The 13,019-nt window shown below is 45.0% G+C and overlaps 1 protein-coding gene across 1 annotated transcript in view; it reads left to right on the plus strand.

Annotated features, from left to right (window-relative positions):
- Positions 1–12,275, plus strand: part of CD96 (CD96 molecule) — a 33,410-nt gene extending 21,135 nt beyond the window's left edge. The window contains 8 exon segments of the mRNA XM_061350612.1: positions 164–217; positions 2,907–2,981; positions 5,818–5,847; positions 5,850–5,885; positions 8,143–8,223; positions 9,292–9,378; positions 10,440–10,563; positions 12,117–12,275. Coding sequence (XP_061206596.1) covers positions 164–217; positions 2,907–2,981; positions 5,818–5,847; positions 5,850–5,885; positions 8,143–8,223; positions 9,292–9,378; positions 10,440–10,563; positions 12,117–12,225 — 596 coding nt within the window. The 3' untranslated portion in view covers positions 12,226–12,275.
- Positions 12,276–13,019: the final 744 nt, after the last annotated feature.

Genomic DNA, 13,019 nt, shown 5'->3' on the forward strand with positions numbered 1-13,019 from the left:
GGAAAGAATTACTTTAATTCTCAGCTATGTTGTAGGAAGGTGCCACCCTAATGCACAATATGACACAAACCCCAAACTAAGTTTTCAGCCTTTATGACAAAAGCCAAGCTACTTTAAAGGGCTGCTTTCATCTTTCTTTTCTCCTTTCTTTTGTCCTTCACAGACAATAAGCCTAATGAAGCCTCATCCAGAGCTTTCCCCACCATGGCTTCAGAAGGTAGGATAAATTAGAGAACAAAATAACCTGAGTTGTGGTAAAGGTGTGTCTATGAATTCCTACAGCTGTTGGAGAAACGGGTTTGCAAACTTGTTCCTGGATGGGTACTAATGTACTCCTCTCTGCAACTAGGATTCCAGAGCAAATACAATAAACAGGTATTTTGGTGGTGTCGTCTATCATAATTAAGCTCAAGCACGATTAAACTCCAGCCTTGAGGGGCACTTAGTGTTATTTCTGATGCGTCAGCTGGCATTTGAATATAGCTCTTTCAGCCCTGAACTGGTAATTAAAAATAACAGCCCTACTAATGGTTCTACCTTCTGCTTAAGTACACAGCCAAGATCTCAACATTTTGTCCTAATTAAAGAACTGATGGGATGATTCGTAATTTGTGTAGATTTGGCAAATCCACGGTCTGCCCCTGCAAGTTTGTCTTATTATCAGCTTATTGCAGGCAGAGAAATCGGTCCCTCCACACCGCAGCTGAAGCCCTTTGGAGATGCCTCTCCTATTGCTCCGCATAGGAGGCAGCTGGAATTCAGCAGTGGGTTACATCAGGTGTGTCAGAGAAACACTGCAGATAAACAGCATGGAAAGAAGGGTGGGTTTCTGTGTAAGCTTGCTTCTGTGAGCACAGTTTGTGGCAGGCCCTAAGAGTTCAGCCAATACCCTGCTGAGTACCAGAAAGACATCCCTGGTACAGGGGTCCCTGAAAGAGTCCTTGTCCTTTGCTGGCCTCTGCAAGGTGATGTCTCAAAGCAGCCCTTGCAGCTTCAAATTGCACACTCTGCAGAATCATAATGGGAGCTGGATGTACCCCGAGGTGCCCCACTACCCTGGTGTTTAGACGTGCTGCATCTTCAGTACTGAGTCTCTATGTCAGCCAGATACTACAAAACCCCTGTTAGTGCAGGTGAAGCTAAGAGGAAATGCAAACTGAAGAGCAGCACTCAGAACAGTTAGAGGAGGTACAAATGCTTGTGAAAGGAAGCAGCTGGAGAGTGATGCTCCTTATGCTGCTAAGGGTCATGCCTCGCCCAGCGCCCTCCCAACATCCCTGACCAAGCAGAGGTACCTTCTGGCTGCCTTTCCAGGTATGTTTTGCTAATGGGCTGTATGAGCTTTCATGGATGCCCTCCCTCATGGAGCCCTTTGGGGAGATTTAATCCTTCTTCCTAACCCTCTCAGGGGGTACTGTACCCCCCTTCTGCGGAATAAACAGTGAGACTTCTCTCACTCAGGGTATAAATGCTGCTTGGGCAGAAGAGTGTCTCTGCTGTGCTGGGCTAGCCTATTGGCAGTCCTTTCATTACAAGGATTAGCTCCCTCTCATTTTCTTTGAGGACTCAATGAGCACTTTCCAGTGCAAACTGTCCCTGAAATTCCCTGTCATGGTTACAGTCTCTGAGGTGCCTCATGGATGGATGGAGCTATGCAGCTACCACCAGCAGTCACATATGTTGTTCCAGCATCTATGCTAATAGGGCACATCTGTTTGTATGGGATAAAACCATGTAACTCACTTCTACTTTTTCAACTGAGATCCCAAAGGCTCCAAAACTTCTTCCCCCCCAAACCTTTGTTTCCATAGGGATTTCAGACATAGTTCAGGTACTTCCCTTTCTCACTGCACCACTCAGTTGAGTTGTACATTGGAAGATTATTTGATAATGAAGTGTGATGAATTTTCACTCTTGAATCTTTGAATCGCCCACTTGAAAGCAGAATAAACGCCTTTCTCACCCTGTGTAAGTGTTTGCCTTGATATGCTACAGACCTCAGAAATTCAGCTCTTCCATCAGCTGCTATGACTACCTCAAGTAAGGGTTAAAAAAGAAGTCTTCTTTATTACTCAGTCAATATATGCAGGATCTCTGCTTGACCACTTTAAATGTCAGGTACACAGAGGCAGGGAAAGGTCAGTGTGCTCTGGTAGTGACAGTACCTATGTGCTGCTGGGCAGGAACTTGTGAGCTCTCAAGTTAACCAAGAAGTGATCTGACACAAATCCTGCTAACACTGTCATGTCAGGACAGCATGTAAGATGGCATGCTGGGTATCCCATAATATTCTTATGCCTTTTTATGGAATGGAATGAAACCCCCTATACAGCTATGAATAAATTTGTCCTATTATGACAGAGAGGTGCATGTGATAGAAAAGTTAAACCCACCACTTCTCCTTGACCCAATACTAGCGCATTATTCCCATTCATTAACGGTATCAGATAAATAGCATTTCTTTAGCAGAGCACGCATGTGGATAACTATATGGATCTATCCTCAGCAGCTGAGAGGAAAACTCACAAGAGCAGGCGACCTCCTGCTGCTTGTTGTCAGGGCCGTTTCTGGCAAGGCTCTGGCCAGGCAGGGGAGCACCACCACCAAGTGCTTAATCCATCCCACAGCAGCTAAACTGAACCCTCTGTATAAAAGCATCAATAAATAATGCACACAGCCAGCCCGTGTGAAAGGGTCAGCATTAATAACCTCACCCATCTCCGAGTGCCCCTTGCATCTGTGGGATCTGTTTTGAGCATTTAACCTTAACTCCATCAGCAGGATTCCTGCTGCCGTCTGCGCTTACCCAACAGCTACTGCAAGGTTTTTGATCATGGTTGGTTTATGATTTATTAATAACGTGGTTTAAATACCCTATTGACTAAATGTGATCTGTTTGTCATTAGAGCACCCGGTGACATCTTTGGCCTCTCCGGATTTCAGAAGTCAAGCAAGGTTGCCTCCCGCTTCTATGACACAAGGTAATCAATTCAGCCAAAACATTTCCTCTTTTGCTTCAAGAATGCAGGAGAAAGGTACATCAACACAATAACCACCTTGCATTTTTGGGATGCTTACTGAAGTCTTTTACTTAGTACATTATACACTAGGAAGTCCACAGTCCAAAAATGAGAAAATGCTGGGTGATTTTATCTTTTCTAATGCTCCATTCAGGATATATACATTAATTTGAGCAAGTTGAACAGACACTGAGTATGTATACTTTTTGAATACTTACTATATGTATCTCTTCAATTAAATACCTTAGAAGCATAAAGTGACATCAGAGCTAGAAAAAGTGCAACCCAAATAATGGAGCACAGGAATATGAATGAAAAGCACCAATATACAAAATATTAACAGCAGATGACCCAACACAGTGATTTCTTCCCTGTGCTGGTGACACCGAGGCTGATGAAGGGCATGGTAACATACTTGGAAGGGTTTAACCTCGCTTCCCCAGGGAGAGGTATGTGCAGGAGCAGCTGGCACATGCTCAGCAGTGCAGCAGCAGCCTGAGTTGAGAGCAGGTGAAGCTGCAAACCTCTTGCCTTCTGATCCCGAAATAAAGGGTTGATGCCCACCGATCCCAGCATCAAGCTGGGAGCACTTTTTCCTTTAACGTCTCTTTCCATTTTGAAGCCCAGCTGTTGATCCCTGTAGGAATGGGTGGTTTTAAGCAGCAGTTAGAAGGGCATTGGAGCTGCGCCCACAAACAGCAAGGTGCGTGCTCGCTGCCACATGGCCTGAATGAAAGCAGGCATGGCACACGTCCCCAGTCTGGATGCAAAACAGCACGTGCGAAATGGCAGCACGCGGAAGATGCAACTTGGCAAGTCCTTGTCAAAGTCCATCTTCCCCTCCATAGCAGCATCAAAGCTTCGGCTCAGAAACGATTCACCGCTGAGGCAGCAGCTGGCAGGAGCAGATTTGGCCCTTGGTATTTGCAGCAGCCTTGTTCTTCAAACAGACTAACTTTCAGTAGCCCGTGAGGCATCAAACATCCTCCTTAAGCGGTATAATGCAACCCTGCAACCTCCACTTAAAGTAACCTACATTACATGACGCTATAGCAGTATGTACCCAGGGATGAGTGAACAATGCGAGGGGCAATGTGTGGGGTAATACTGGAGGAAGCTGCTGAACAAAAGGCTTTATCCTGCCCTAGCAGAGTGCTGTCTGGGAGCTGAATTACTCATTGTAAAACCCTGGGGCATAAAGAGATCTAGATTGAGATATGCCAGGGTAGCAACACAGATTGCAGAGGCACTGAAATTAAGGCTTGTTGATTTTCATGCTGTCTTCCCCATCTCCAAAGCAGAGATGCTTTCCCAGCCTGGCAACAAAGTGCTTGTCAAAGTAGACTGAAATCCCTTCTGCAAACAGTTTCATGACAGAGGCTATAAATACACAATATGAACAGATGATTCTCCTCACTTTGTTATGTATCTTCACTAGTTGAGAAGGTACAAGGTCAAAGTTGTAGTGTGAGCTGCTGCAGAGCTATTTGTCTTCTATAAATAGACCAGGAAACAACTGCCTTTTAACCAATGCCCCTGACGTGTGGCAGGTGTGGTGTGCTGACTGTGGGTTAATGCTTCTCCTCTCTGGCGTGCTGCTGGTTACCACACTGATGCCACCATCAGCTTCTTGAGCAGGCTGTTTGGGCTGCAGCTGAGTCAGGATGCCAAGTCCGAGTCTGCCATTGTAAAAAGGAGGTTGTTTCAGTTCTTGTTGTTTTGCAAGTCTTTAATGAACTTCCAAGAGGCAGCTGGGAATTGGTAAGAAGGAAGAGTGCACAGATATAGGCAGGAGAAGCAGGAATGGAGACAAAACTAGGGCTGTTAAAACTTCAGCCCGATCTTCACTTAGCTTCCATCGTAGCTCCATCTGTGAGCCTAGAGATGCTCAGGCTTTAAGTGCTGGGTTACAGCTGCGTTTCACCTTCTCAGATTTGTTCAGATGGCTTAATGATACTTCTCCAAAAATGAGACAGATGTTAGGAAAGGTGGACTCTTTTTAGTAAATGTGAAATAAGGCCTCTTGGGAAAAATAGAGGTCTACTTGCTAACCACCATCTGTTTATGTTTGAATATCAGATAAACAGGTAGTCAAGCCCTAGAATACTTAGCAGTTCAAAAAGAGATTCATGGAATATGTCATAGAATAATAGAATAGTTAGGGTTGGAAAGGACCTTAAGATCATCCAGTTCCAACCCCCCTGCCATGGGCAGGGACACCTCGCACTAAACCATGTCACCCAAGGCTCTGTCCAACCAGGCCTTGAACAACGCCAGGGATGGAGCATTCACAGCTTCCCTAGGCAAATCAATTGTCATTTGGCACCAGGTGTTGCACGTGTGTTCCTGCACACTGACTTCTTCAAAAGCTCTCTCTGCTGGTTGGGAAAACAGCTTTGTCTCATTGGAGGTGCTGAAACCCTGTCTGAATTCTGATTTACATATCTTTGTTCATTACTGCACTGGCTTTAGGTTGAAACAAGCCACCACACTTGGAACTGCTGAGTTTCAACTGAAACCCAGCTAAAATCCAAAAATATATGCTTAAATGCCCCATCTGTTTTCTCAAAGTTTATTTATCCATCTCGTCAAACTCCTCTTGAGTTTCTAGCTTGTGATTGATAGGGTTTCAAAACAGACACACAGTTGTGTGGTGATTGAGAGAAACCAATATAGTAAGTAGTAGGTTACAACCATCTGACCTCATTAGTTCAGGAAACAGGGAAGAAAGAGGGAAAAATGAAAGACAAGTAATAAGTTCCTCTACAGCAACGTTTACAAACTTGTGTGTTTTCAGCAGGAGCACTGATTTCTACAGCAGAAACAAAAGCTCCACAGCATTTAATGAGAGATTGACAACAGCATGTGAGTAGATGATGCATTTCCTCTGCTTCATAGGACCGTACCAGGGGAGTTATGAAGCCAGTTATGGGTGCTGCAAAGTTCAAATGTGGCACCAACTTAGCAAGTGTTGGGTTGCAAATCTAAAGTCATCTGGAGTATCTTGCTCAAAGCACAGCAGCAGGTACTTGGCTCTGTGTAGTCCTGTTTGTGATGCCTTTGCCAAGCACATCCGCTCTGCGGTGCTTATTTTCAGCTGCTAGTTGATAGTTGTCACATCGCCATGCATAAGCTATTCCTAAACACAGAAAAGTTGTGTCTGAGCAGAGGTCAGATTCGGGTGGTGGAGCCTGTATCAGCTTTCCAGTACTTCACAGAAGCAATTCCCCTGTGGAGTTGCACTGAGCTAGAAGATAAAGGCTTGACTCTCCCAAGCTGTCAAGGATTTGCGGCAGCAGAAGAGGAACGCAAAAACATTTGAGAATCCTGGTTTTGTGAGACATATTTAATTTGACAATATTGAAAGGGAGAGAGTTGCTAGGCAAATGTGAGGGCAGTTTATAGATGAAATAAATTACAGGAGCAGCTAAATAAAATCACCACACAGCAATGAAATAATGAGATAATGTGGGGCAGGAAAGGCTGGCGAATAGAACATTGAAAGGCAGCCTCGTTAAAGATCAATAAATCAATAAAGGAAACCCCAGGGGTGGACACTTTTCCCTTTAGAAAATCTCCACGCAGCAGCAGAAAGATGGAAGTTACTCTCTTCTTTAACATCGTTGGTTTTGTGCTTTTGGAACAGGCAGGGCTTGTCAATGCACTTTTGTGTTTGTCTGCCAGTCTTCTTTTGGCTGAAGCACAAGCGTAGCAGCCGCTTTCCATTTTCCGACTGTATTTTTGGCAGCACTCCAGTGCTTATTTACCTGTGTACGACCCCCAACCACGCATTTAGACTGAAACCTTGTGACAACTTCTAATGCTTCACGATCCTACCCCAGCACAGCTTGTTGGCTGCAATTTTTGCTAAAAGCGTGCTGAATTACGCTGCTATTTACAGGAGGTACTGAGTCCTGTACCACTCATGGGTACATCCCTACCATTGCTTCCCCATAACCTGATTACCAGCTGAGGCATGGCCTTGAAGGGTCCTCAGTCTGGCAGCTGTAATTGGGGGTAATTTCAGAGCACACTGGCACCAGTGTTCCCGCTGAGGCATACTAGCATGTGTCCCTGTGCTTTCCCAGGGCCACTGGGCTCGTACAACAGGGATTGCTATTATCAGTTCAATCCTCAGAGGCTCTAGCACAAGCCATTATGTGAATTATAATAAGTAGTGCTCATCAGCATGCTATATAGAGTGCTGTGCTGTGGGATCTCTAAGTCTATATCCTCTTTTTTTTATATATGACCTTAGGATGCCAGATCTATCTTGCTTATGCCCATAAAAATAAACACCTAATAAGCAAAGAGAAAAGAAGGACTGAACTGATGACCAAAAATCTCAGTGAATTTTTAGAATGCCCTAAAATTGGACTGATTTTTGTCAGGGCTTTTTAACACATACATACCTGTGTACATAGCATGATAGAATAGTTTGGGTTGGAACACACCTCAAAGATCATCTAGTTCTAAGCTCCCTGCCACAGGCAGGAACACCTTCCACTAGACCAGGTTGCTCAAAGCCCCATCCATCCTGGCCTTGAACACTTGCAGGGATGAAACATCCACAACTCCTCTGAGCAATCTGTGCCAATTTCTCACCACCCTCATAGTGAAAAACTTTGTCCTAGTATCTAATCTAAATCTATCCTCTTTCAGTTTAAAGCCATTCCCCTTTGTCCTGTCACTCCATATCCTTGCAAGAAGTCCCTCTCCAGCTTTTCTGTAGGTTCTTTTTAGGTACTGGAAGGATGCTATAAGGTCTCCATGGAGCCTGCCATCCATCCATCCATCCATCCGTCTATATATACACATATATATATATATACACACATATATATATATACTTGAGTGCTCAATTTTGACCAAAACCAGACTCTCATAAGGAAGAGATTTTCCTGTCTCTGATTACTCATTTACATTGTTTAAATGGTGGATTTATTTTTCTCGGATTTATAAATCAGCAATTACACTCCAGCCTTTCAGGTATCTTTGTTATTTCATTTGTTGTTTGCATCAGACAAAAGCGAAGGGTATAAAACAGCCACAGTTGAGCCCAGTGAAGCAATCACGTACAGGCTTGTATGGTAATTGAAAGGCATTATATCTTTTTGCACAGATTTGAATGATTCCTCCACCGAATCCCCTCAAAGCCTCAGGAATGCCACGCGCTCCTCCAAGAACACAATCCTGGCGTATCGTAAGTGCCATGGCAGCTCTGGAAATGCTGTGCCATTGTCTAATCGCATATTTTAGCTATTATTTTGGAAGATGCAAACACGGAGGTGGCTAGAAAAAACAGGAATGTATCCTTAGGCAGAACTGATCTCAAACGTAGGTAGCTTAGCTGTATTAAGGACAGCTAAGTATCTGTCTACAAACAGATGGGAGATTATTGTTGTGGTTCAGACACAGCACTTGACAGAGGAGACTGAGGTTTCACTCAGTCATGGCAGAGGCATACTCTTTGTGTTGCTACTAAGCCACTTAATATCTTTAGCTCTTCATTACCATCAAAGAGGTAAAAAGCTTATCGTTCGCCCAGACTGCTGCGCAGCTCAATGCTGTGTTGCTGGAACATCTTAATGGGTGTTTTCTCATTTTCTTTCTTTCTCTTTCTTTCTTTCTCTTTCCTTCTTTCTTTCTCTTTCCTTCTTTCCTTCTTTCTCCTTCCTTTCCTTTCCTTTCCTTTCCTTTCCTTTCCTTTCCTTTCCTTTCCTTTCCTTTCCTTTCCTTTCCTTTCCTTTCCTTTCCTTTCCTTTCCTTTCCTTTCCTTTCCTTTCCTTTCCTTTCCTTTCCTTTCCTTTCCTTTCCTTTCCTTTCCTTTCCTTTCCTTTCCTTTCCTTTCCTTTCCTTTCCTTTCCTTTCCTTTCCTTTCCTCTCTTCCTCTCTCTCTTTTTCTCTCTCTCTCTCTCTTTTTCTCCCTTTCTCTCTCCCTTCCTCCCTTCCCTCCTTCCTCTCTTTCTCTCTTTCTCTTTCCCTCTCTCCTTCTCTCCTCTTCTCTTCTCTCTCCTCCTTCCCTTTCTTTCTTTTAATATTATTTAATTGGATAAAAGCACGTTTTTTATTTAACACAGGGTTGTAGGCCAAAAATATAGGACTCTTGACAAGAGGATTTTGACACCCTGATTCTGGAGTTTGATTTCCAGCTTCACCAGGGTGAATAACAGTGGCTTCGAAACATAACCTTCATTTAAACATAAAAAAAGCAAACCACAAAAAACACCAAATGAGTTACTTAAAGTGTTCTGTGCTCATATCTTTCTAGGTAACCTGTCCAGCATCACCGACCAGCCAATTTCAGTTACCAGAGGGGAAGATTTCTTTACTGCCAGCAGTCTGCTCAATACTACTGGTGAGACATTATCTTACAAAGCCTCTTCTTTCGGCATGCCGTTGCAGTAAGTCAGAAAAGCAGAGGAGCATGGGATCTGAAGCATCATGTACAGTTGACCAGGGGAGCTCAAGAAAGGGAGAAGAGGTGAAAAGAGGAGTCACAGCTGCTCTGTCCCCACACCGTGGGTCCTTGCAGGCTTTTGGCATTCCTGCCTTCTTCCTGCATCCGCAAATGATGCCTCAGTACATGGTTTCTTCCAGCAGCAAAATTTGGCCAGTCACACTCCCTATGCCCCAGGGACCACTAATGGCTTGTGCAGTGTGGTGGACTTGGTGTCCAGCCACACTGCTGGCTACCACTGTGGCTAAGACCCAGGCTGAGTGGCATCCCAGCATGACCAGCATTGCAAATGGTCGTGATGCCAGCACAACGGGAGGTGACAATGAGGTGGCATCACCCAGTGACTCTCGTGCTTTAGGCCTCTCTGGCAACCAGCCCACTGCTGCACCCTTGGTGCCAGCTGAATGTGGTCCATGCTCCTCTCCTCTGTCCCTACGGCTGGGACCCTGAGGGTACCTCTTTCAGGTACCAGCACCCTTCAAAGGTGACTGTGCAGCAGTGGGGGGATGCCAGCACTAGAAGCAGAAGATGGAGTAAGGGAGAGTCAGGGTTGCTGTGCCATCAACAAAACCCCGCACCAATAAGTGGCCGTGCCTTTAGCCAGACCTTTCAGCAGGGCTTGGTGTCAGTGTGCTTCCCCTTGAAGAAGCTCACATAGAAACAGACAAAAGCACTGATTTTCAGACGAAACACTGGCCAGCCTGTGCCTGACCAACCCCATCATGTGAATGGATGGGTGGCTGACATCAGCCCGCAAACCCAGTCAGAACAAAAGTGGGTTAATTCCATAAATCAGGGCTACAATGCTCAGAGTTTGGGATCACCAGCCTGGGAACCTGGCAGTCCAGTGCTGATCTGGGGCTGTATCATCACTAGCACTGTGCCTGTAGGCAGCAAGCCCAGATTTGCCTCCTCTCTGAGGACGTTCAGCTTAGCTCTGTCTCTTGTGTCCCTTCCAGGTGGTGTGATGAACACAAAAGCCAGTCACTTCCCCTGGCCAACAGTGGTAGCAGTCCTGCTCCTCTCCTGCAGTTTTCTGATAGCTTTGGGCATCAGGAAATGGTGTCAGTACCAAAAAGAGATGTGAGTACAAGGAAGGGGGAACAGCAGATGTGTGAGTGGTGGCACAGAAAACAGCATAAACCCTAACCCAGCTGTTTGGATTGACACGTTTTCCCTTGACATTATCCATCCTGCACAAGGCCTTTAAGTACATGGATGCTACTGCCATGTTTTTCCATACAGCAGTAGGAAACATGGAGTGTTAGAATCACAGAATAGTTAGGGTCGGAAAGGACCTTAAGATCACCCAGTTCCAGCCCCCCTGCCATGGGCAGGGACACCTCACACTAAACCATGGCACCCAAGGCTTTGTCCAACCTGGCCTTGAACACTGCCAGGGATGGAGCATTCACAACCTCCCTGGGTAACCCATTCCAGTGCCTCAGCACCCTAACAGGAAAGAATTTCCTCTTTATATCTAATCTAAACTTCCCCTGTTTAAGTTTTAACCCATTACCCCTTGTCCTGTCACTGCAGTTCCTAATGAAGAGTCCCTCCCCAGCATCCCTATAGGCCCCCTTCAGATACTGGAAGGCTGTTATGAGGTCTCCACTCAGCCTTCTCTTCTCCGGGCTGAACAGCCCCAACTTTCTCAGCCTATCTTCATATGGGAGGTGCTCCAGTCCTTGATCATCCTCTTGGCCTCCTCTGGAATTGTTCCAACAGTTCCATGTCCTTTTTATGTTGAGTGTTCTCAGCCCTTTCATCTGTTCTGTGGGCTATCTATAAAACAAACTATAAAGAAAGAGCTGCAGTGCAGCTTCAGGGCATGAGGGAAGAATACAAGTCAATTTCTTTATCCCAGAGCCCCTCACTTCTATTAGCCTGCTTGCCAGCTGCTTTTGCTCTCTCATTCTGCATGGTTACTTGAGGACATGTTTTAATGAAACTGTACTTCTAAGGTAACTCTATTTCAGTTGTGAATAATATATGTGAAAGTAGGCTACCTAAAACTTAATCCCAGCCAAAGAAGCATTGAGTTTGCAATTATTACCAAAGTTTAATTCCCTGCTAAAGCACTCGGCGATCTACTGATGAAAGCAGTATCTGAGAGCCAATTATTTTTAATCTCACTAGCACTGCTAAAATGTCTGAAAAATCACGGTGTTAATGAATCATTTGCGGTCCTAAAAAGCCCTTTTGAAACACGGCTGCAAAACCCTGTATATCAAAGGCAAAAATGGGATTAATTTTTGCACCGGTTTGGGATGGGGCCTTTCTTTAACTTGGCCTAGAAATCGACCAAAGAAAAGTTGAGTCTTTAAATATGCCTTCAGAGAGCAGCGTGAGCAAAGAAACCTCTGCAAGGGTTTTGAATGCTTCACCGGGACCACGGTCTGTTCTTTTAAGGCATGAATAAAGTAAAATTGGGAGGCGGGAGCTGAGGAAGCCAAATGAATACCGGGAGGTGCGCTGAGGTGATAGAACAGAAACAGGGAAGTCATGCTATGTGAAAGGAAATGTCAGGTGCTCTTATAACGACTTAGTGTCCATCTGCCTCCTCCTGTGCACGTTTTGCAGCACTCTTTTATACAGCTTTTGTGTGACAGTGCTTTTTTTCTCTTCCATTGCAGAATGGACAGACCCCCATCTTTCAAGCCACCGCCACCCCCGATCAAGTATGCCTGCATGGTGGAATCTGATGGGACCCCCCCATCCTGCCACGAGCTGGAAAACCTGTAACATCGCCCACAGAAGACTGACACAATCAAAAGGCTTTGTCTTTAAAGCAGTTTGGTGTTAATGGCCCGTATTAAGATACAGAGAGCCTAAATGACATCAATGCTGTGCTCCTGAGGACACTTACTTCCTCCTGTCTATCTCTATGTATGCATTACATTAACACCGTTGTGAGTGTCACCGTGAGATTACATGTGCTTAATTTGAGCTGTGCGATCAAGGGGGAATTTGCTGTCTTGTTAATGGGAACAGATTAACACATCACTCCACCAGCCTTTTGTTTTGCTAAGTGTATAGAGATGACAGCTCTGCCATATGGGCACCACGATTACACGGGAAACGTTGGTTTAACACGAGGTTTTTGATACCTACACGAGCCATTCGTGCAATTATGGCATTTTCTGCTATGCAAATATTGACAAATATGAACCAACGTGGAATTTGGTATCGCTGTGAAACCAAACCAAAAGCAATCAGCACCTTGCATGGAAAGAAAGAGCCTGCATCTGTTATCATGGGCTTCCAGCACAGGATGGTGCGGAGGGGAAAGGCCACGATGCAGGCCTGGTGGGACAGCTTGTGAAGATGAGCCAGTTGTTGTTGGTGATGTTGCAAGAAAGATCAACTTTGGACCCGTGGAGCAGAGATTTGAGGATGGAAATGAATAAGGACCCTAAAGATAAGGGGAAATGCTGGTCCTTTTGGAAGTGCTGTGCCTTTGAAGCAATAATCACCCTTGAGTCTGCTTTTCTGCAATTATACTGATGATACATGTGAAGAAAAAAAAAAGGACTATA

The sequence above is a fragment of the Neopsephotus bourkii genome, unplaced genomic scaffold (assembly GCF_033783945.1).
Source record: "Neopsephotus bourkii isolate Nb327-2 ecotype Australia unplaced genomic scaffold, CSIRO-AGI_Nbou_v1 NB_532, whole genome shotgun sequence".
Classification (NCBI taxonomy): Eukaryota; Metazoa; Chordata; class Aves; order Psittaciformes; family Psittacidae; genus Neopsephotus; species Neopsephotus bourkii.